This window comes from Bipolaris oryzae (assembly GCF_000523455.1).
Source record: "Bipolaris oryzae ATCC 44560 unplaced genomic scaffold scaffold_44, whole genome shotgun sequence".
NCBI classification, from domain to species: domain Eukaryota; kingdom Fungi; phylum Ascomycota; class Dothideomycetes; order Pleosporales; family Pleosporaceae; genus Bipolaris; species Bipolaris oryzae.
In genome coordinates, this window is record NW_006911320.1 from 146,025 (window position 1) to 169,592 (window position 23,568).

The following is a 23,568-nucleotide window of genomic DNA, read 5'->3' on the forward strand; positions in this document are numbered from 1 at the left end:
CCCGTCTGTCGATTTTTGCGGATGTAAAGAAGGAAGATGTTATATACCCATACAGACGAAATTCCCTTGCCGTCCGTTTCGAGAACGAGGACTTACCAAGCTGGCCTGGACGGTGAATCTTTTGCCTCCCCATGTTGTTGTTGTTTTTTTGGGTTACAGCGGCCGCCGGTCCCGCTAGAGGTGACATTCGATTTACCCGCCATTTACGAATTTTTGATATTTTTTTTCTTGCAATAGATTCAATGCTTAGGTCACGCGCGAGCGAGATGAATAGATAGAGTTTTTTTTTCTCCAACAATCTAATCTTATAGATTTATTGATTTATTTTTCCTCCAAGTAAAGGTCCTTGATAGATTTTATAATCAAAGTGGAGTGAAAGTGAAAGAGAGTCAGTAGTCGTAGAAGAAGAAGTAAGAGGTCATGATGATTGTTTGCTTTTAAGAAATAATCCAGGAAAAAGTCATAAGTCGTGATATAGGTAAATGAGGGGAAGGGGGTATCAGGCAATGGCCGCTAAGAACTCCACCAGATGGTATGGGGAAAAAAAGACAAAAAGGAGGAACGCCTAGGTACATGATGAGCGAATGTATGGTATGGACATCCGTCAAAAAAAACCCAGAAGAACTGAAAGAAAGAAAAAAAAAGATTCTCCCTTTTGTATAGAAGAAGACAAACCCATATGAACACCCAAATAGTCACACCCACATACACATACACCCAACAAACCGAGACAAGAAATCAAAAAAAAAGGAGAACCACACATCCCCAGGACCAGCAGAAAAACCGAGGGTTTAGTCACTAAGATCAATAACCTCGGCATCAACCGGTATACTCGAGAGCCTCGACACCGACGACCCGGGTATCGCATAGGCAGTAGCAGTCGTAGGCGTAGCAACCTTACCCTCTTCAGACTCGCGCCGCTGCACTGCGCCACCGCCCTCGGCCTCATCTTTAACCCTCCACGTCCCATCCTGCAGTACAACAATCTGTCTTGTCTCGCTCAATCCCCTCGCTTCAAGCGCCATGTTGACATGCTCGATAAAGCCATCGTGGACCAGCACATTCGGTCTGGCGTCGGTGCCGCAGATTGGACATTTCCATTGGTCCACGGGGGACACATGGCTTTTTCCCAGTCGAGAGCGCAAGAAGATGTCGAGGTCGAAGCAGTCGTTGTGGAGACAGAATCTGCTGCGGACGGGGGTGTCACAGAGTGTGGATTGGCTAAAGGGTTCGCGGAGGTTGATGGTCATGTTGCTTTGGACGATGTGGAGGTCGTCATCGTCGTCGGTAGCCGCGGTAGCGGAGGAGCCTGAGAGTTTCTGTTTGATGGAGTCGAGGACTGTGTGAGCTGAGACGCAGTTTTGAGTTGTGCAGTTTAGCTTGATGGAATCGTGAGAGATGATGTTGATGGCCTCGATGCCAAGGAGGTAGTCCCAGTGCGATGTATCGCTTGGTTGGGCCATGACGGTCATTTCGAGAACGTTTTCGCCCTCGCGAAGTAGATCGGTCACATCGACGGCTAGGTCCTTACCGTGATGCGTCTTTTTGCGTGCTTCGAGACGCGTACCGTTTAAACTGAGATACAGGTACGGTATCCACGATGTATCAGTGGTTGCCCAGACATGTTCCTTTGGTGTATCTGTCCCCTTTGTCCATTTGATGCAACGCAGACGAGCAATCTTGTTTGCCTCATTGATATTCCGGACGCCGGGGTCGGCCACTGATCGGCGGACAGTCTTAGGGAACGAGCTTATCCTTTCAGGTGTCACTACAAAAACCCATTTTTCCATTGTACAACCTGGTTCCGACAGCCGTGCAGGAAATTTGACATATCCTTCTTGGAATCCATATAGCGGCGATGGAACGGAATGAGCATTGAGGACGGGGCTTCGCAGATGGGCCTGATGGAGAGAAAATCTAGCGGGATTGGGCACACGCTGTTGAGGCTGTACGCGCCCAGATGGTGGAAGCAAGCTTGTGGGCGGCTTCGTCTGGATTTGAGTTGATATTGGTGTTGGTTGAGCTGGTATTGGTGCTGGTTGAGTTTGTATATTTGTGTTGATTGGCAGAGCCGGAGTGTAATTCTGTTCATACACTTGATGAACAACATGCTGCTGAAGGTATGGGCTTGTGACACCGTTGGCGTTGGGCTGCCTCGCAGTATTGCTCTGTCTTTGCTGGTGTTGGTGCTGTTGATATTGGTGCTGCTGCTGCTGGTGTTGCAGTTGCTGTTGGTGCGGCTGGTAGATGGGGCTTGATGGAATACCTCCTTGGCGAAGGGCATTTTCATAGCCTTCGACAGCCGCTCGAAGTTTGGAAGCACAGACTTGTTCCGCAGCCAGTGCCTCTCGAGACTGGGCAGAGGCCGATTCATGTTTTTGGCGGTAATAATCGACCTGATTTTGCTGAAAAACAGAAACAGCCATGACCTCGAATTTTTCCGCGAAGGGGGCTTTTTGGTTGGCGCGCCAGAGGTAGCGTAAAAAACCAGTAAACACAAGGCGCTGAAAAATGGGCGAAGGGACGCAGAGAGTTGTGTCAAGTTCGCGTGCGAGTGGCGGATAACGACGCTGATCGCATGTACTCCTTAGGTGTTCGTAGTTGAGGCAATGAGCTACAAACATGGTGAACAAATGCACCTGGTAATCAAACCCCGAGGGCCACTTGGCAAAGATTGCTTGCATGGGATACGGGTAATTCGAGAAGAAGTCTAGGACACTAGAACTCAGAATGTAGTTGGGTTCAAGAATATCCTGCAGTACCTTTTGTGCCTCAGGCAAGCCTGGGAGATTTTTTATGGTATCAGGTAGAGCCTCGGGGGCTGTGGTGAGCATACAATAGCACTGGTGGATGGTCAAATAGAACCAGTCTTCCTTCTCGGTTGCATCTCGTAGCACACCAAAACGCAATCTGTCACGAGAGTGGCTGGGTAAAGCAGACATTGACACCTGGAATGCTTTTAGTTGGTCCAAACAGCTCTTGGTTGTATACCACGGCGACATTGTGAATGACATGTTTGGGGAGGCGGGCGAGGTGCCTTGAAATGTTTGTGGTAGAGCCGTTGTCCTGCGCTCGGCTGAGTGGTGGAATTGTACGCCTGCGGGCAAATGTGGAGATGACACTTGGCCAGGTGGGTGTGTCAAGGTGGAAGGACTGTGGGAGTGAGCCTGTCTTTGTATTGGGCTGTTGGCCTGCGAATACGTATTTAATGATGGGCGGCGCGGCAGGTTTGGGGTTGCAATATCTGTGGCAACATGGGACATCGTGTTTGTCATGTTTTGTCTGACTGCCGGCCGGAGGTTTGTAGATTTGTGCGGAGCATATACCTGGCGGGTATGCCCATCTACTGAGCCGTGTGAGGGGCGCCTACGCTGCAACGGGTCCATGGATACGTGCTCTAGAGGTGTTTCTGGCGCATAGGCTGCTCCGGCAGAGTCGAAGGTGAAGGCGTCCGCACTGGCCGCTGGACTATACGTAGTTGGTGATACTGTTGCTACCGCTGGTGACATGGTTATTGTTGCCGCCGCTGCCGTTGCCGCGCTGGTTGCTGCATCTTCACTGGGAGTTGACGAAGGAAGCACAGAAGCAAGGGAAGGTCTAGGAGCCAGAGCATTGGCTAGCTGGGGAGATGAAGTGTAGTTGGAAGCCGGGTGCTGCTCTGGCTGGCCTGTGTAGTGTGACTGGACGGATGGGTCTACGGGGTGCAAAGAAGGGCGTCTCTGAGAGGGTATTTTACGAGGCCTTCCACGGCCACGGACTGTGAATGGCAGAGGATTGGCGGAGGGTTGTGCGGGAAGTGCCGGGGGCTCAACGGGGGCACTGGAAGGCAACATCCAGTTCTTGCGTGGACCGCCGAGGTTGCCGAGGGCATGGTGGAGGGTATGGGCCGTGGCATCGCCGGCCGGCGAGTAGCCAGCAGAAACCATGGCGCAGGCTCAAAAAATGAGCGGATCGACGGGTGAGGGACTCAATGTTTGGTGTGGACGTGGATATGGTCGTGGGCGTGGACGTGGACGTGCTCACCTACCCACGGCCTGTTTCAAGCGGGATGGGTGGGGCCATGGCGCGCGCGCACGTGCGGGCGGCGGGGGCGGATTATGTGCATTGCGAGCCCGTACTCGTTACCGTCTGCCGGCCGTAATCTGTCTCTTTTGCTGCCCGTCTACCGCCAGAGACGAACAGAGGGCGGCGCTGGAGATGCGGGTGGGTCAGAGTATGTAGTATGTATGTAGTCGCGGGCGAGGAAAGGGGGTGCGAGTGCGGGCGCGTGGGTAATGGCAATGCGAGAGCGGGTGCCAATGGAAACAGAGACGGAAACGGAAATGGACATGGCCATGTAATTTAATCAATCAACTGCACGCCGTGCAACCCTTTTCATCCCATCTGCCTGTCACCTGCAGCTGCCGGGCCAAAGAAGAAAAAAAGAAAGAAGCAGAGGGCTCCATGCGACACAACGGGCCTCAAAACGCCAGGCTGACCTCGCGGCGCAACCAGCGGACGTGTATTCGGTAGCATGGCTGGGGCGCAGTGTGCGTAGACTGGCACGGCCATGGCTGATCTTGATCTTGAGGCTGCTCCTGATGTCGCTGCTGCTCCTGGCCCTGGTCGTGATGCGAAAGCTGGGCTGGCCAATGGTCAATGGTCAGTGGCCAGTGGTCAATGGGCATATGTAGCCATGGTCATTGCCCCGGCCCTTGCCAGCCTACTAGTAAGTATTAGCTGGCCCGCCCACCAAGCACCTAATCCGGGCGAGCCACGACGCTGGGCAGGCACTATACCCTCACCTCTGCCATCGCTACCATCACCGCCATCGCCCCTCATCCCCACCAACGGCGCCTCTTCTGCCCGCCACATAGCGCCGCCATGCTCTCATGAATCTCCAGCACTGCCGGGTGACTGCCGCTGCGAGACGCCACCACCGTTATCAATCCTGCCTTTTGCGCCGCACTACCCACGCCCACGCCCATACCCACGCCCCTCTTCCACGCAGCCTCAACACTTGTTGAGCTGCTGCTGCTGAGCTGCTGCTACCGCTGCTACTACCACCATGGCCCAACGCTCCCATACCGAGGGCTGCCGGCCCGGCGACACTCTTGTCGTAGTGCGTAGGTCGCTCACAATCCCCACGCTTCTCCGCTCATCACTGCTAACACGCCGCCGCAGACGAGTTCGTCGCCCGCAGCCCCGACGAGCTGAGCCTCAGGCGCGGAGATCGCATTGAGCTCATCGAACGCGACGATGACTTTGGCGATGGTTGGTTCCTGGGCAAGAACACTGAAACGGGCGAAAATGGCCTGTTTCCCGAAGGTGCGTTCTGCTCGCATGGAAACCCCAGCGGATAGCACATGTCATGCTGTTATGACGAATTCTCCCTAACCACAACAACAGTCTATACACGACCTGCCCCCAAGCCCACGCCCATCCCCACCATGCTCTCGCGCAACCCCTCGCAGCTGTCTGGTCCGCCGTCAGACGCATCGGGCCCACCCGGTACCGCAATCTCAGAGCCCTCACCATCGTCCAGTGCCCCATCGCCCTTGAAATCCCCCCCGACCGAGCCCCTCCATATTGCCCAAGGACCAGAGAGTATGCGGAGATCATCGGCCCAAGGCGCTCCCCGGAGCATCAGCATGACCTTAAGTGGAGAGGCACCACCCGACGAAGAAACGATAGGAAGCCCAGTTATGCACGAGACGCTGAGCGTCATTGACGAGCACATTACCGGTATGAACACCCCGAGACTCAACTCCGCGGCCAAGGAAATGCGATCCGCAGACTCGGAAAGCGAGTACAGCAGCCACCACCGCCTTTCGTACATCAATGGCCAGGAAACTGACGAAGAAGAGCAAAATTGGCACACCGAGGAAGAGGTCAAGACATGGTCACCCGCCCGCGTAGCCGAGTACCTGGAAGAAGTGGGCGTAGAGAAGAAGCACTGCCAAGTCTTCAAGGATCAAGAGATCGACGGTGAGGCGCTGTTGGGCGTGGATCGCAACTTTATCTTCATGCAAGAGTTTGATCTGGGCCCAATGGGCCCAAGGCTGCGCACCTGGATGAAGATCAATGCGCTGCAATCTGAGGTCAAGAGCGCAAAGGAAGTCGCCAAAGACGCCCTGGCCCTGCCCTCCCTCGAAGGCCACGACGAATTCCCAATTGACGGTGGACGAAACCGAGCAGCCTCCACAGGCGCCGTCCTCCCGCGCATACCGACGCTTAGGGATAGCATTAGCTCGCGTGGCAGCACGAGCCGCCAGCACATTCCGCGAGCTGCATCCTCGGCAGGTCCGTCGTCCGCTCACGACGCTACATCCCCACTAATTCAGCACACGCCCGCTTCGCCCCCCATTGGGTCGTCCATCCGCCCTTCTGCTGCGTCCGTCCGAAGTATGAACCATAACAGACGCCATTCTTCTGTCGATTACAACCAAGTGCCCTCGACGCCTACTACAGCGGGGATGATCAAGACGCCTGCATCGGCCAACCCCCATAGGAAAACGCCGTCTTTCGATCGCAACTGGACAATGGGTTCCCCTCAGAAGCCAGTGCAAGAAATAAATCGCCCGTCATCCTCGCATCACACGCATGGCTCGAGTATAAACGGAACTTCTTTTGACAGCGCGGAGCCTGGTCTAGCCCCTGCGGACATTGATAGGGGCTACTTTTCTGGTGGAGAGGTCGACAACCGGAAGAACAGAAATGTTTTGCGCAAGCGAGAAAGCCCTAGCCACTCTCGGAACGCCAGCTACAGCACTGAGGCTGGACGACGGATATCCTACGGGCGACGACACAGCAGAATTGGTAGTGCAGACTCTGCTTTCCGCTCGGCAAGCCCCATCTCGGTTGCTGCGAAACAGTACTATGGCACTAGTATTAAGAGCGAGCGCAGCTCGAGTGCATTTGACTTCGTGCGACCACTCAAGCCACAGACGGATATGCACCCGACAGTCACCAAACTTACATACGACTCGCACAGCATCGATGCTATTGCAAATTCCCCGCACATTCCTGGCAGTGAAACATCAAGCACTGGTCGCGCATCACCATCTCCTGCCGCGCAATCGCACACGCGATCATTTTTCAGCAGTCGAAAGGGGTCGCAATCCAGGGGCTTGCGGGCTATATCGGACGCCATCACCGGTGGGGAAAAGGCAAACGCAAGCGCCGCAGATGTGTCATCGCCCAACAAAGATTCACCAATGCAGTCACCCTCTCGGACAGGCTCAAGTACGCCGTCTGGTAACTCCATGTCCAAGAGCATTGATCTTGACAAGGCGGATCCAAACAGACGCATGACCAGCAGTTCCGCCGCCAGCACAAAGGAAGCGCGGAAAAAGACCAAGAAACACGGCACCAGCGCCTACCTCAAAGGTCGTCAGCAAATCACTCCTCAGCAGGCTATGGAGAACTGTGACTATAGTGGATGGATGAAAAAGAAGTCATCAAGTCTGATGACGACGTGGAAGACGCGTCTATTTGTGTTGCGTGGCCGACGCCTTGCCTACTATTACACAGAAAATGATACCGAAGAGAAGGGACTCATTGACATATCGTCACATCGTGTATTACCGGCCAACGACGAGCGCATGACCGGCCTCCACGCATCATTGACTGGCGCTGCCTCATCTCCAACTTCACCACAAAATGCCACCATCCAAACCGCGGCATCAACAGATAGCGCCAAGGGAATCCCAGGCATCGAGGCAGATATGTCGGGCATGTTCATCTTCAAGCTGGTACCGCCTCGTGCAGGTCTACAAAAAGGAGTCCAATTCACCAAGCCAATTGTACATTATTTTGCAGTGGACAGCTTGGCAATGGGACGATTATGGATGGCTGCGTTAATGAAAGCGACAATCGACCGTGACGAAGCGCTCCCCTTTACAACGACCTACCAGCAAAAGACGATTTCGCTCGAAAAGGCGCGTGCCATGCGCCAGCGTCCCCCTAACCTAATGGACGAGGACGCCGAAGGCAGCATGGCGGATTCGGAGCGTAAGAGCGAGTACTCGAAAGAAAGTCTACAGGAAAGCACCATCCACGAAGAAGACGAAAAGGGCCTTGCTATTTCGGGTCTCGATGACGCAAAGGCCTTACTGGCTTATGCCGAGAGCACGGACAATCTTGCCGTTGAGCATAAGCATGATAGTACCGCAACGGCTATTGCATTATAAGGGATGTTGGTTTGCCCAAGCACGGGGGTTTCATCTTCGTCTTCTTCTGTTTTACATCGCCTCTTTCAACTCCAAAGTTACACACGGGTCTCTCAATGGCATTAATTAATATAACTCCCATCCCTCTCTTTCCCGATTCTCCTTGTCACTGAATTTTTGGCGCACACACACACATTTGAAAGAAATACATGTAGTAAAGAGAGAAAGAAGAGAACGTACCTTTTAGTCGGGACAAACGGATGGTGGCGTCAGTTTTTTTTTCCAAGCGAGTCGAGCGAAAGCATCATCACCAGCGCTTTTTTTCTAATCTTTTTTTTCTTCTTCACTCGAATTCTTGATGTACTTGTACTATGACTTCTGTTCGCAGTCGTTACCCGATTTCTTTGTAATGTTTGCGAAGGTGGAGGTAGTTGCATGTGTGAATGTGGATGTGGATTTTTTTTTCATGGGAAGAGAATATGTGAGTATATCGAGAGGAGGGTACAGAGTATAAATATCTATGAAGTATTTTATCCGCCCTTTTCTTTCTCTCTCTCTCTCTCTCTTTCATTCTGTCTGGTGGGGTTGATGAGGGGGTGAGGAAGAAGATGATCGTACCACCGGGATAGGGAAAAAAAAGGGGGGGAGGAGACAAATTTATATATGTAATAGTGAAGAATTCATGTACTTGTACTATTAAACATATATATACTTGGTTCTCATTTTCCATTCCTTGAACAAAACAAAAAAGAGAGAGAGATGAACTGTGTAAGATTATGCATACTGGCGTCCGTGCTACTTACTAGTTCCATGTAATGTAAGAAAAAAAGAAAATAAAAATCTCCCAGGTACATGCCCGATGCTCTGACACATTTTATTCTATTCAAATAAGCTTCATGAAGTGGGCGTTCGGCGTGATGACATGTCATAAAGTGATGCTAATTATACTTTTGTTTTCGTTTATTGAATTAATGCTTTGATTCAGGAGGAGAAGGAGGCCTCGCGCAGTGCGGCCTCTTTCCTTGTGACTATTCTATGTACAAGTATGTGTGTGTGTATAACCCAGGGGTTGGTAGGTAGTAAAACCAGGTAGTAGCGAGTGTCTATGTTAGATTGGGAGGGGTATCATGACTTTGTTGGAATTACAAGAGGAAAAAGAAATTCGTTAATGCTGATGCTGATGCTGATGCTGTAAATGAAAGTGGTAGTGGAAGGTTTAAACCTTCCGTCTCATCATCCGCTTGAGCTTGAGTTCGGTGTTGGATGCGCTTTCATGGGGCGCAAACCAATCTCTCAGGCCACAGCGGTCCTCGAGCTGGCGGAACAGGTCGTCGACCCGGTCGAGCATCCATCCACTCTTTATTCTTCCAGAGGGCTTGGCATAGCCCAGCTTGAATGTTGTTGAGATGGCACAGCTGCCTGCGTCGAAAGAAAATTGCATGCAGTCGTTCTGCTCTTCGCACAGGTCACGACAGTGCTCAAACGATTTCCATGCGTTTCTTTCGAGTTGGTTTGCTGCACTAGAATGATCGTGGGCGTTGTATTCCTTGTCCGCGGACATGTTGTCCCATTTCAGGACCGACGTGTCAATCTTGGACCGGACCAGCTCCGTGAAGATATCTCGATGGCGTAGAAGGATTTGATGTCGCTTGTACCAGTCCTGCTCAAACTCCCAAAGCTCTTCGATCTCGGCAGGTGAGACGTGGTGGTAGGTGATGGTAGGATAACACCACAGGTCGCGGTCGATCTTGGACGTCGCTGGGTTGAGGGTAGCTGGTGAATCGCCTTGGAAGTGTGGGAATGCGCGGTGTAGTGGAATCTTGCTGTCTTCAAAAACCTTGCCTAGTCCGCAGTCTCCGACCCAGTGTGTCTTGGTAAACTCTTCGTATTCCTCTAAGTGTTGGGATCGCTGTTCGGAAACCTTCATAATGGCCGGGTTGGACAAGGCAAAGCCAGCGCCGCCGTATGCGAACTCGACTTGGTTGATGTAGAGATGTTTGCCGATGTAGTAGGGCTTGCTGTCGTCGAAGTTGGAGAGGTATTCGAGAAGGTTGTTCCAGCCCAGGTACGTGTCGGTCTCGATGAAGACATACCACTTGGCGTCAGGCTTCTCTTTGATGGCTTGGTCAATCATAGGCAGGAACTTCCACTTGTCCAGTTGCCATCCGGCGTTGTCGGTACGCATGTAATCACCTTGCGAGGAGCCAGACAGCGACGTCATGACCTGCTGTTGTGGTACTCCACGCCTTCCGTGCTTTTGCAGCTGATGGTAATGCTTGAAGTCGTCGCTCTCTTGCTTGGTCTTGTCACTGACGCCTTTCAAGACGTCGTGGACAGCATGGCCCTCAATCTCTTCGTCTAGATCCGAGTGGATGACATAGTGGGGCACACATTGTAACGTGGTCCGGAAGTGTACCGGTACCTTTTCCAGGGACTCTGTGGCACCAGTTCGTAGTACCACCAGGACGTCCTTGGCGAGCGGGGACCGAGGGCAGAAAATGTCGGACGAATCGTGGTGGGATGAGGCCTTTGCAGGATGGTGCAAGCGAGGTGTGGAGGCCTTTGTGAATATATTAAGGACAGATACAGAAACTATGGCGCAGAAGAGAAGGCGGCATATGAGGTTGCGGTGAGGCATGTTGGTCTAGCGATGGGGAGTGCAGCACCAGGCTGAAGCACAAACGGGGATTAGTAAATGAGAGTATTTGTAAGGAGGACAGGCTGATGGAGAATAGAGTAGCGTGGCCGCAGCCATGAGACGCTGGCAGGTTAGGTAGGAGGCGTGGACGAGATGCGTCTTTTTGCAGTAGTGGGCGTGAATAAGAAAAGAAGACGGGTTTCAGGGAGGACATGTATCTTGACGAGCGGCGGAGCAGCGGCGAAGATCATCGGCTTCTGTCAAAATCATGAGCCCAAGGGTCCGAGGCGGCGTGGCGATCCATGCCTGTGCTGTGGGTTCAGTTTTGCGCCGGCTCCGTGACCTCGTGTCATGCCGTGCAAGTAAGATCAACATGACGGTCAAGGACCTTGTGCAGCTGCGTGCTTACTATTCGCAGCGACGGCGGCGATCAAGAGGACGTCTGAAACAGGGTGGGAGGCTGTGGCTGGAGTGAATGAATGGATGGATGGATGGATGGGATGGGATGGGCGAGTGTGGGGTGGATACCATAGTCTCACATGGCATAGTGTGTAGAGCATATGCGCATGAGGATAGTTACTCAGCAGAGTGGGTGCATACTTACAGAGTTTCTGCTGGCGGCGGGCACTTCAGGCAAAGAGTCGGCACTTGGCGCCTGGTTGGCCCGATGCCCTGCGTCATTTTTGTTTCACCCACCCCAGTCGGGCAAAACGCCTTGCCGGAGCCGCTCTCTGCCCTTAGCCAACCGCCTCATCTTATCCATCACTCCTCCCACCGCTGATCAGCATCTGCTCAAAATGAACGCGCGTCGCCTAAACGGGTGCTTCCTACCCATCTCGCCGTTGTACCAATGCCGTCCTCGGGCCCGCTGGATACGAGTGCTTGCTCGACACAGCTCCTTGGCTTCTCCACGTTTCCCTTTCGGGCCCCTCCCTATCCCCACTCCCTCTCTCTCTACCCCTCTCTTTTAGCCTATCTAGTGTACACACTCGTACCTACCTGTCCATGACCAGTGTCCACTGTCTGCTACTCACGTCATGGATGGTCAAGCTGCAATCTTCCCCTCTCTGGGCGGTGTAGGTTCGGTCCGGGAACATTTTCGCCCTGACAACAATTCTGCCGTGTCACAAAGGCAAGCATTTTCTCCAAAAGGTTGATGACGATGATCTGAATTTATTTGACTATAATGTCTCACGCTGCCGGACAGTCGGCCGTGGTTTGTCGCCGCTTCGTCATTGCATGTGTGCGTATGTACATCTTGCCTGCTTTGTGCTGATCATGTATCAACAGCGGAACTCCTATTCTGCTTTCCCCCTTCTTCCCCCTCTCTACAGCCGGATACAGCCAGTCCGGTTCGTCAACTCGCCAGGGCAGTTGACCTCCTTGAAACTGATAGTCGGATTGTCGGCGTTCTTGAACCAGTCAAATCTCCACCGGCACCCTGCCTTGAGCTTGTCGGGAAAGTTATCACATTCAGAGCGATTCGAGATGCCTCCGTATTGTTGACCCCATCCGGTGGACGGCGCGCCAAACTGTGCAGTACAGCCGTTAAAGATGCCTACGCCACCACCTGGCATAGCAATATCGAAGTGGTTGTCTCCAAGGTCCCCACCCGTGTTGGTGGATTGCACAATCATCTTCTGGCCCACGACGGGGCCCGACGTGAAGGTCAACCTGAACATTGTCTATCAGCCGTCTTTGTTCAAACGCAGTCTTGTCCATATACTCACTCATAACAAGCACAGCATGAATCACGCTCACTCTTTCCGGCCAGCTTCACAGCAGCAAAGCCATATGCGAGGCTGTCGTTGACTGCCCACGGCGTCTGGTTAGTGCACATGAATGCAGTGCCACCGCTCTCGCATCCGTTCTTCGCCATCAGATCGCTAATGGGATTGTCGTTCTTGTCACATGTCCTAAGAGGTTGGGTGACACTGGCTTTGCCCTCCCACCCGCAGGAGCCTTTGCAGCAGTCCCAATAACGTGTCGTCTTTCCTGTCGACTGAGCAGCAACCGTGGCGAGGCCAGTGGTGAGAGCGAGAAAGGTAAGTTGCTTGAAGGATACCATGTTGGGCAAGATTGGTAGTCTTTTCGAAGATACTTGGCAAGTTGATGGGTGAGCAAATGTGCTTCCAAGACACATATATATACTCTGATACTACCCAACATCATGGTCCTGATGGAAGGTTTCTAGACCTCCATCCCCACACCTTCTACCCAGATCGATTCCGTTGTTTGGCTGCGCTGTTAACTCTTCTTCGTATCTAAAGAGTATACAATCTACTCTATACTTCAGCCGGCGACCCAATGCAGTCAGCTTCCGGGGCGGGGACCTGCCTTGCGCAGTACCTCATCGCCCAATCATTTTGATTCACATATACAATTGGTGGGCAGCGAAAGTGATCTTACTCGAAATCACCGTTAGGATTCGCTTCACAAGCCGCAAGTTCCTTGGTCATGCTGTTATAGACGTGGATAGAAAGCACACTTTTCACATGGCTATGGTAGAGTAGATTGGATTTCATATCGCCGGCAATACTGCGGCCGCCTCGCATGCCGATCAACTGCCGGGATGCGGTGACCACTCGGGAAGACGACTGGCGTCCGGAGATTTGGAGAAGTGTCCCTTTAACAAACCGCACCAGACGCGGGGTGCATATACGAACCCACGTGTTGAAGGCAACGTCCAGGCATGAGGTTTCATCGCCATTTATGCTATGCCCGTGTAAAAGCAACAACGTTGCCGCCAATTAATGCGCTGCTTCATAGTCATCAGATCATACCTTAGCAGGATTACTCCCCAGCGACGGAAACGGCAATGGAAGCACGCATTCCGCTGTTTTAGCGCGGTTTCAGAGTCATACCCAGTTGTTCCCTTTTCTAGCAAGGATTTCTACGGCCCACGGCAACCGACTAAGGGAACCTCGGTCAGGGGAGGGCGGGAAACAGCTGATTGGTCCATGACCCCAAAGTTTTTTTAATTTACAAAGTCGTCATCATCCTTTGGGCGGTCGCGTCGGAATGTCGGGCAGTCTTCGTATATGCCTACTATGGCAGATGAAATTATCATGTGCTCTCTCTCTCTTTCTCTCGCACGCACTGCGCACACGCACACGGATGCCTTTCTTGGGAACGGAATGGCTTACGTGAGAATATGCGCATTTCAATCGTCCGGAGAGTGGTGCGAGTTGACCTGAATCTGTTGATGAACCCGTTTCTTTTTCTTTTTTTGCGACTAGGTCGTTTGTTGGCGTTTCCTTGGTGCTCATAGTAGGAGTAAGAACTACGTAAGTACTACTTACATCTGTACTAGCAGTCGCCCATACCTACTTCCGCCTCGCCGAGTGAAAACATGATTCCCACATCATGTCGCATAACCCCCCCTTGAACTCCCCCATTTTTTATTCTTCCAACGACCCAGTATTACATCCACCTCTCCATCTTGAGAGTTTAGCGTCAGCAAAATGCATTTGATCACTTTTTTCTTTTCTTTTCCCCACTCTTTATTTCTGTGCCAAACGGCCCACTAGCCGTCCGTTCCGTCTTGTGTGCCCACATGGATTCCTCAACAACGCATGTTTGAATGTAAAAAATCCCCCCCCCCCGGTTCTTTTGCCCTAGCTGTATGTGTACGCGGTCGATCCGTGTCCAGGGGGGCTCCGGTATCTTGCTCCCCTTGATATATAGAGACTAGGTTGTCTGTGTGTAAGTACAAAACGCATGACGCGCATGGCGGAATGCGTGGAATAGAAAGATTAATTATTACGGAGCAAGGTCTTCCCCCTTCTCCCCAAAGCTCAATCTAAGTAAACGTTTTGACAGGACAGTGACATGTGATTTATATATATATATATATCAAAAGTCAAAAAAAATGAAAGAAAGAACAAGAATAAGATCTGAGCAAGATGAAAGGTAAAGACATCCGGAAAAAAATCATAAGGTATTTCTAATTAAACACAAAAAAAGTAATTCTAACTTAATCCTGCTTGGTCGTAAATTCCGCCTCTCCAACTTCAGGCAAACTTCCCGAGCTGCCCTGTTGCTTAGCAACGATAGCCGCAATTGCGCTCTCCACCGCCGCCGCAACATCAATGTGGAAGAATGGTCGGTTCTGTCCGTGAACAGTCGTGACTTTTCCATTCGGCAGCCCCTTATTCCCAGTCACAACATGGATATCATCTTGCGCCTCCGGGTCATGTAGTTTGGCCTCTGGAGTCTCAAGCGGGGCGTAGCTGTAGACCGGGTTCCAGTGCTGGCGAGAAGCAAAGCGTTCGCGGTCAATGTAGCCGAAGCCCGCGGTTGTCAGTGCACGCTTGGTCCAGCGGCTGTTGATGGAGGCGAAGTGCCACTCGACGGTTTCGGGGGCGGCGTGACGGTCGAGCTGGGCGCGGACGTCGATGAGACCCTGGATTGAGGTTACATCGACGTTGTTGACGGCGCTGAAGTCAAGGATGATGGCGCGGAGGATGGGGCGGTTATCGTCGTAGTTGATTTGTTGACCGCGTCGTGGGCCTGATTGTTGCGAAATTAGTAATTTGAGGATGGATAAGGGTGGTTTGTATGGGGAGAGTGTTCTTACCGGGATCATTCCAGGGCCGGTCACCGATCTTGGTGTATTTATCCAGTGTTGTGGGTCGGGAAATGGTTTGCGCATGGTGCACGAGTTCGTCCATGTATCCTTGTTGGTTGAGGTATGTAAAGCCTTCGGTGAAGCGGTAGATGAGCACACCAGGGTACGGTGTTTCGATGCCTACGAGCGGATTCGACCCGTCCTTGCGATTGACTGGAAGAAAGGCTTCTCGGACAGAAGTTTCCGAACCGGGTGCGAAGTGGCCGTCTTCTTTGTGGGCGATTGAGTCCGGAGTTGCGCGGTAGATTCGGACTCTGCCGAGGAGAGCACCGTGTGTGAACAGCTGGCGCCAGAGCAAGAGTGCGAACGAAGCAGCGATGGTGACGTAAATTCCATTTTCGATGTTGGTAAAGATTGTGACAAGGACACCGGCGAAGAAGATGATGACTTCTAGGGGCGAAGTCTCCCAGAACTGGAAGACGACGTTGGGAGGTGTGATGAGATCACCGACAGCGTGAATAATGATGGCTGCTAGTGACGCCGAAGGAATATAGAAGAACATAGCTGTCAAAGCATACAGCGCCAGGAGGACGATGATCGCGGTGAAGATACCAGCCAGTGGAGTACGAACACCGGCTTTCGACTTGATGGCGGTACGAGAGAAGGAGCCAGTAGCAGGATATGCGCCCAGGAATGGTCCAAGGACGTTGGTAAAACCAACTGCGACAAGTTCTTGCGATGCTGAAGAGAAATGTCAGTGTCCTCCCAATAACAAAAGCTCAAGGATGCCACTTACGGTTAATGACATAGTTGTTGATGCGACCAAACGATTTCGAAATGGCAATGTGCTCGAGGATCAAAACAATGATCGTTACTGGGATATCCGAAGCAATGGCTGAGAGAATCTTCTGGTCCATCTTAGGAGCGCCAGCATGCTGGAAACCGCGAGGGACACGGCCCAAAATCTTGAATTTGGCCAGCTTGACGTTCTTGTGAATACCATTGATGTCCTTGTTGGCGAGCCAGCTAATCATGATATAGAGCAGGATGACGAAAGCCATGCGCAGTGTGCCCAACTAGTAGATGAGTCAGCGTTCTTGTCTTTGCGTCAAAATCGTAGTACTTACAAAGAACCAAAGCTTTTGCTTTGATGGCTGCTTCCTCGACATGAAGTTGCAGACGAAGCGAATGGAATATAGCATCACTAGGGCACTGAGGCCCATGGCAGCATCGAGCTTTGTGCGACCCAGGCCCTTGAGAGTGTCGATGATTACACGGTACGTAGCTCCACGGGTGTTGACACCAGAAATACCCATCATTGTAGGAACCTGACCAGCTCCAATCGAGATGGCGGCACCCGTCATGAAAGATGTAATAGCAACCAATGGGATAAGTTCCACGATTCGTCCAAGCCTGGTCAGTCCAAGGAAGAGCAAAACTGAACCAGCAATAACGGAAAGTGCTCTGGCAATATCCACGGCATCAATTCCTGGGTCTTTTTCCTGAATTTTGGTCACGATATTGCCGACGATTGTGCTCATCACCGCCACAGTACCAATGGTGATGTCCTTGGAAGTAGCAAAAGCCCAGTAGAGAATGAAACCGACGAAACTGGTGTAGAGACCGTACTCCGGCGGCAGCTTTGCCAGCAGAGCGTAGGCCATACCCTGAGGAATGACGACGAATCCAACGGTAACACCAGCAACAACATCGCCAAAAAGCCATGTCGCGTTGTAGTGAAGGATCCAGTCCAAGAACGGAAACAGACTTCTAAAATAGCGCTTGATGGCACTCGTGGACGGCTTGAATTGGGAAAGCCATTCTATTGCGGTCGGTTCGTGCTCGACGTCTACCGTTGATTAGCTGCAAGCTATTTTGATATGGATTCGCCGTGCTCACATGTCTCGACAGACGAGATGGATGCTGCGCCAGAAACCTCGGGCTCTTTCCGGTAGTCAAGATTGATTCCAAGCACCTTGGCAGCTGTGCGACCAGCGGTTGCCATGATGCCGTGTGAACGATGGGAGTAAGCAGAGGTCAGGAAAGGCTTGGTTATAAGCGACGAGCCGAAACTCTCTCGAGCAAGTCACTTGGCGACTACCAAAGCTCAGTCGCAGTAGTAGGGGAAGTCCCAGGATAGAATCCGAATCGAAGGGCCTTGAGGGATTTCTGGAGGAGTGCTTCTGACTTCTGATACGGGACGAATGCAAGCTTATATGAAATTTATGAGCTGCTGGCAGGGACAAAGATTGTGAGTTCTCCGGGAGCTGATGCCGATGAAGCACCGTATCGACACACAAACCTTAGGCAGAGGCGGAATCGCACGTGCCTTAATTGGAGATAGCCTCGTGGGAGGGGCGTACATCAAGACGGCAGACCCAACTTGGCATGCGCAAGAGTGTCACTGGTGTCACTCCGCGCAAATCACAGTGCAGTATCGTCGTCACCCCAGAGCGCCCGCGCATGGCGTGCTTGCGTTGAGCGGGATGGTACGTATTGGCAGACCAAAGGCCAGGCCTTGGAAAAGCTGGGCCGACTACATCGCAGAGTTTTGCAAGGCCTGGCCTTCAGTAAGAATACAAATGTGGCTTTTGGGGCGCCGCCGGGGCGGCGTGGGGGAACTAGGATGGCTGGTTGGCTTCGTTGGTGGTGCCTACCTCCGGTACCGCTGATGACCCTTGTTTTTGACCCTGAGCACATCCCTTTTGCTTCTGAAATTGCTACTAGTCTGTATTGTTTATCAGATGGTTCAAAATTCGGCTGTGAACCGTGAGTGCGGCGCCGAGGATGTGGCATGTCTTAGCATCGGCTTGGTTTTGGTGAGGATGAATGGTATCATGAACGCAATAGGCGCCAAGAATTGCGACATCTCGGAAGGCGGCGTTGGCGCTTGGTAGGATGCTTGTTGTACCCACCTCTTCCTATTTCAGCCGCACTTGAACTACCACCAGGCAGCTAGCGAGCCTTTTTCCGCGGGGTGAAAACATGGAGAAGAATACCGGGGACTTGGTAACTCTCTATTAGTAGAACCGGCGGATGATTTAGCCCTTCACTGTAAGCTCCTTTGTGGTATACCAAAGTTAAACACCATTGCCCCTGATTCAGCTATTTCATGCCTTAAGGACAGATGCTTGGTGCTATGAAAAATAGCTCATGATAATAACTCTCGCCTCTATCAAAGAAAGGTGTGTGTGCGGCACTACTACAGCACACCCTCCGAAACAGTGCCACATGACAACTCAATTCATCGTCGATTAGCTATGGACAGACTCATCCATGGGAAAGTGGCTGATCATCTGGAATACTACCAATGAACTAGAAGTTTGGTGGACTTGACCATGTGTGATTCATGTCAGTGGCTGTTTGTTCATTGAATTGCATTCGTTTTCGCCCCAGCACGTTTTTTGCGCCATTATTTCGCATCTCCTTTCGATCTCCAAGGGCAAGAGTTTTTTCAGCCCAAGCACGTTCGTGAATATCAGTGGTCAGCCAGGCAGCATTTCGGCGACTGGCCTTGTTCAGGTACATCATATCTATCGTAAGCATCCCAACATCGATTCTAGATGCGCTTCAGTCGCCTGACGTGGCCCTGGATGGCCGCGTTTGCAGCCCGACAATATGGTAGGCCTGCAGGCACGGGAGCAGGGAACTTACTCCAAGCCCATCCTGGATATCCCCCACATGGTGAGCCCGACGACCCGACGCGAGCCTAAATCCGTAGCCAGTAAACGCTCATATCTTGTGTCATGAAGTAACGCCACCGGTGGTTTCATGGGTGAAAAGGACCGGTGGTATGTAGAATCTGGGTATACGACCGTCATCCCTAAACGATCACTGGCTCCATCCATCCTTCTGGCTACAGATCCTCGCGTATATCATGATATATTTGTCACATGGGAGAAATTGTCGCGTGACAGAATTATTCTTTAGGGAAAGATTTTCGCGGAACAGGCTAATAATGGGTGTTGTGGTAGATCTATGTGTCTGGAATGAGGCGTCGCCTTTTCAGCTGTATGTTTGTCGTCTTTGCGAGTATGATATTAAGGGGGTAGCCAAAGACCCTGTATCTTCGAGCGATGTGCTTTGTGGAAACATCTTCTCTCCTGGTCAGTATTCACAATCATCGACACGCTCTATCTCATGAGCAACAGTACAGTAACGCTTGATGGAGACTGTTGATGCAGACAGATAAGATATATCTATGGTACAGAAGTCATCTCATGGTTTCTTATACTCTGTTTTTTCTCTTCTTATATTCCAAACTCTCTTCTCTGAGATGCGAGCAATCTCTGTCCTAGATAGGAGAAGTCTTTTGCTTATGCACTGGAAGTCAACGAAGATCGGCACCAACTTCTCAAAATCAGACGGTGCTGAGGCTACCAAGTGCACCGACAGAGCAACAGGTTTGGGTTTGGTTGTCATTAGCACTTTTTCAAAGGCATTTCTACACTCGACTGATTTCATGCAGACGCTGAGTTATAGTCATGGTGTGGCTGTTATACTAAGTGGGAACCCTACGTCGAAATCCGTTACTTGCCTTGAAGGTTATACAGAAATATCGCCTTCAAAGCTACAATACTGAATCATATCTTGATGACTTGATTCATTGTAACAACGAGGTAGCTTCGTCGTAACCGCAGTTTGCTGTTCTGTTGCCTTCGTCGCAGCCGTAATTTGTTTGTCGTACCTAATGTAGGTGTGTTTAATTGGTAAATATCCGTTGAGAGACATATTTTTTGGTAGCATTACGAAAAGGTTTCTTGGGGTTTAAGAGTAGGAGCTTGCTAACGTAAACGCTTACTTCAATCTTCTTACATATGCTTTAACTAGAAAGTTATTTTTTTAATACCCGATTCTGGAAGGCTAAGGTGTAGCCTACTATTCTCTTCTAAGACAATTGATATAATCCGGTATATAGCAAACATGTATGAATAAAGCGACTGCAGAGTCGATTTTTTTGATACCCGATTGCGGTAGGTTGGGGTGTGGCTTGCCACCGCTTTCTGAGGCAATTAATCCGATACGCTGCATAGCAAACAGATAGAAAAAAAAAGTAAAGTAATGTAAATAAAGCAAGCAATAACAACAAGATAGGTTCGTAAACAGCCAAGTATATTAATGATTAAGGTAGACTCCATATCAGTACTTTAATGTGATTATTCGCAATTCCATGCTTTACAACACGTCGGATGCCGTCCTCAAATAACAAGGTTGATCATTTCCAAAACAGAATTCCTTAAAAGGAGATGCATGAAGCTATTGTAGAGGAAAACAGCCCCTGATAGAAATAGTTCGGATGATCTTAAGACTAGACCGTCAACCTGGGTTGGGTAAAAGCAATTCAAACATATGTAAGATAATTTTCTAGGCTAATCTCATCTCAACCTTGTCCAGAAAAATGAGAAGTATCAATCAGGCTTAGCAAGCAGTATTCACATGTGCGATAACTTATTTAGGAGTGTATGTAGGATCAAACCATGACAACACTCTGGATTCTCAGTAGTTACCCCCTTCTGAAGCTGAATCGAACTCGACGATCGTCAAGATCACATTACATGATACATCAATATAGTGTGGTGTAGTATCACGTGACTAGCTCGTGGTATATATTACGATTTTCTTTCGTACGTAGATAGGCACCCTCTTCAATCAATCCTTTGCAGCGACTAGTTTTCAGATTATTCTATCTACTCGATTGCGGGTCACCCCTCTGATCTTTGGAGCTCGATCACGTATCGTGCCACAATAGGCAATCAAATTACCCGTGTCAAGAAATGTCAAAATGCGTGAGGGTATCTGTTTTTCCAATATTTAGTCCTGATATGTTGGCTGTTGGTAGTGATCCACAATATCTACACACGAGTCGACAATGAATCGTTCGTAAGATGTAGCTGTTCTTGATCAACTTAATTCGAATCAACCAAATCAATCTGTGATTATTCAGTGATCGACAAATGAAATTAGAATCCTAGATTAGCAGATTCAAATATGCCAGCTCTGCGCACCTCATATCAAACAAATACCTCATCTCGTACGACTTCACCAAGGATTATCACGCCAGAATCTTTATCCGACCCACAGGTCCTAAGATAGTGCAATCAACCATCCACTCACAAATATAGCCTCAAACAAGCTAACTGTGCACAAGACACTGCCTCGTGGACTTTGCTGAATAACATGCGACTTCCCTACAAACCAAGCATTTATCGCACTGTGCGATACCGTTGCACATTGATGAATACGAGGGCAACTAGACAGTAGCGACGATAGGACGTAAAACAACGCTGAAACATGTTAAATGTTGGTCAAAGCGCAGCTACTACCACTACCACTACTGATCACTTGACTTTTTTATATCTGTTTGCTACATAGCGTATTAGATCAATTATCTTAGAAAAGAACAGCAGGCCACACCATAACCTACCCGACTTGGGTAATCAAAAAAACTCGCTTTGAAGTCAAAGTAAAAAATGAGTTGGTAATACTACCAAAAAAACCCCTCTGGACGGGTATATGCCCACTAGGCACACCTTTATTGGGTACGAGACAGCAAAAATACGGTTGCGACGAAGGCAGCAACAATTACTACTACCGATATCAACACTCCATCGCTTCTCGCTCTTTAATCTCCACAATCGAGTGTTTGTCAGCAAGAGATAACACGTACTGCCCAATGCAGCCCTGCACTCCGAACGCCATCAATAAACTGCGAGAAGGAAAAAAAATATTTTGTTGGGGTACGCGTCATGTTTGAAAAAGGCAGCTAAACTGTTGCACGACTCAATGTACCTAGTATGCTCTCCTCAGCCACTTTACTCGGCGTCCAAGGCATAGAAAATATGCTTACGGATGCAAGGCTATGTCCGAAATAAAGTGCTTGGTCTTAAAGGAATTAAAAGAAAAATACTAGCTTAGTTAGGTATATACCATGGGTATACCATGGCTGTTGTATAAGACTGGGAGGGGTTATTGCAGCGTCTAAAGGCTGCTAGCTAGGAGAACCATGTAAGTAGGCGCGCCTATTCGCATCCATGTCAAAATTTTGAATTCGAGAAAGAGGAAGGAAAGAAAAAAAACTCCCCCGCTCACGCAAAAGAAACAAAAAAACATGAAGGTGATGCCATGCGTTTCATATTCATAAACATCGAGGTTCCACGATAAATCGCAAACAACCGGTCTCTACAACCCCTCCCGCCTTAAAGCCTTTATGCTTTATACATATACACTTTGAAGAAGCCAAAAAACACCCTAAACCCCGCTAAGGTAAAATAACGTAAAAACCGTAAAAACCCCTCACCCCAAACCACTTCACCTACTTAATCAACTCTCTTCCACCAAAGCACACCCCGGAAACCACCCCCACGCTCACTCCCAATCTTCAAATACTTGACCGTCTTGCCCCCTTCCTCTTGCTCCACAATTGTATAGTTTCTCCGATGCTCCTGCCCCACCATTGTCGGCACATTCGCCACCGTCAAGGGCCCATGAAATACCTGTCCCTCGCTCTCCGTCGCAGGAAGCTCGGTGTTGATCCTGAACGGACCCGAATACCCAATGCTGTGCTTGCCGACCAGCGCCCAATCCGCGTCGGACTCGTTGGCGCGGAAGGGGAACGAAACCAATGGGCGAAAAGCCTTTTCGGTAGCGGTGATGGTGGCGCTCATGAAGCCCGAGGCCGTGTAGATGAGGGTGCCGACGGGAGCGGCGCCGTAGGTGGCGTCAGGGACGGGTTCGTTGTTGAGCGTGCTGGAGGTGTTGACGAGGGCGTAGGTGCCCGCGAGGGCTTTGAGAATGGCGGATGCTGGCGCCGCCGGCGGGGTGGTGGTGGGTTTGCCCGAGGGAGGGGCAGGTAGGGCGGCTGATGCCGAGGCGAGGAGCGCGATGGGGAGGGTGAAGCGCATGATTAACTCCAATACTACTACTAGTACTATGTACAGAATGGTTTCTTCGGGGCGGTGGGTTGCCGACCAGACTATCGGAATCTGAAAGCAAGGAAAGGATGGGTTTGGGAAGGTAAATAAAAGGACTGTTTATGTACGGCTCTGCTGATGGGTAATTTAGACGCGCGATAAAGGCCTCTTTATACGGAAGCTGCGACTTATTATTCTCGTGCAGGTATAAGCCACGATTCAGTATTATTTTTTTCCTTCCTTCGATCCTGGCCCGCCTGATACCGGAAGGTGCTGCCCAGGGTAAGTAAGAACTAATCG

The 23,568-nt window shown here is 50.6% G+C and overlaps 6 protein-coding genes across 6 annotated transcripts; 1 reads left to right on the forward strand and 5 right to left on the reverse strand.

Annotated features, from left to right (window-relative positions):
• Nucleotides 1–791: 791 nt before the first annotated feature.
• COCMIDRAFT_92098 (uncharacterized protein) lies at nt 792–3,926 on the reverse strand (the record flags this gene model as incomplete). The annotated part of the gene is made up of 1 exon (XM_007688612.1): nt 792–3,926. The coding sequence occupies one exon, from the start codon at nt 3,924–3,926 to the stop codon at nt 792–794; it is 3,135 nt and encodes a 1,044-aa protein (XP_007686802.1).
• Nucleotides 3,927–5,047: 1,121 nt separating this feature from the next.
• On the forward strand, nt 5,048–8,171 carry COCMIDRAFT_92073 (uncharacterized protein; the record flags this gene model as incomplete). Its single annotated transcript, XM_007688613.1, has 3 exons — nt 5,048–5,105; nt 5,164–5,307; nt 5,389–8,171. 3 exons carry the CDS (start codon nt 5,048–5,050, stop codon nt 8,169–8,171), a joined length of 2,985 nt encoding a protein of 994 aa, XP_007686803.1.
• A 1,195-nt stretch (nt 8,172–9,366) lies between these two features.
• COCMIDRAFT_92076 (glycosyltransferase family 31 protein) lies at nt 9,367–10,788 on the reverse strand (the record flags this gene model as incomplete). The annotated part of the gene is made up of 1 exon (XM_007688614.1): nt 9,367–10,788. The coding sequence occupies one exon, from the start codon at nt 10,786–10,788 to the stop codon at nt 9,367–9,369; it is 1,422 nt and encodes a 473-aa protein (XP_007686804.1).
• Nucleotides 10,789–12,116: 1,328 nt separating this feature from the next.
• Nucleotides 12,117–12,856, reverse strand: COCMIDRAFT_25326 (glycoside hydrolase family 45 protein; the record flags this gene model as incomplete). The annotated part of the gene is made up of 2 exons (XM_007688571.1): nt 12,117–12,462; nt 12,519–12,856. 2 exons carry the CDS (start codon nt 12,854–12,856, stop codon nt 12,117–12,119), a joined length of 684 nt encoding a protein of 227 aa, XP_007686761.1.
• Nucleotides 12,857–14,764: 1,908 nt separating this feature from the next.
• Nucleotides 14,765–17,363, reverse strand: COCMIDRAFT_4270 (uncharacterized protein; the record flags this gene model as incomplete). Its single annotated transcript, XM_007688564.1, has 5 exons — nt 14,765–15,300; nt 15,368–16,099; nt 16,155–16,434; nt 16,486–17,207; nt 17,258–17,363. 5 exons carry the CDS (start codon nt 17,361–17,363, stop codon nt 14,765–14,767), a joined length of 2,376 nt encoding a protein of 791 aa, XP_007686754.1.
• A 5,311-nt stretch (nt 17,364–22,674) lies between these two features.
• On the reverse strand, nt 22,675–23,259 carry COCMIDRAFT_92154 (uncharacterized protein; the record flags this gene model as incomplete). The annotated part of the gene is made up of 1 exon (XM_007688615.1): nt 22,675–23,259. The coding sequence occupies one exon, from the start codon at nt 23,257–23,259 to the stop codon at nt 22,675–22,677; it is 585 nt and encodes a 194-aa protein (XP_007686805.1).
• Nucleotides 23,260–23,568: the final 309 nt, after the last annotated feature.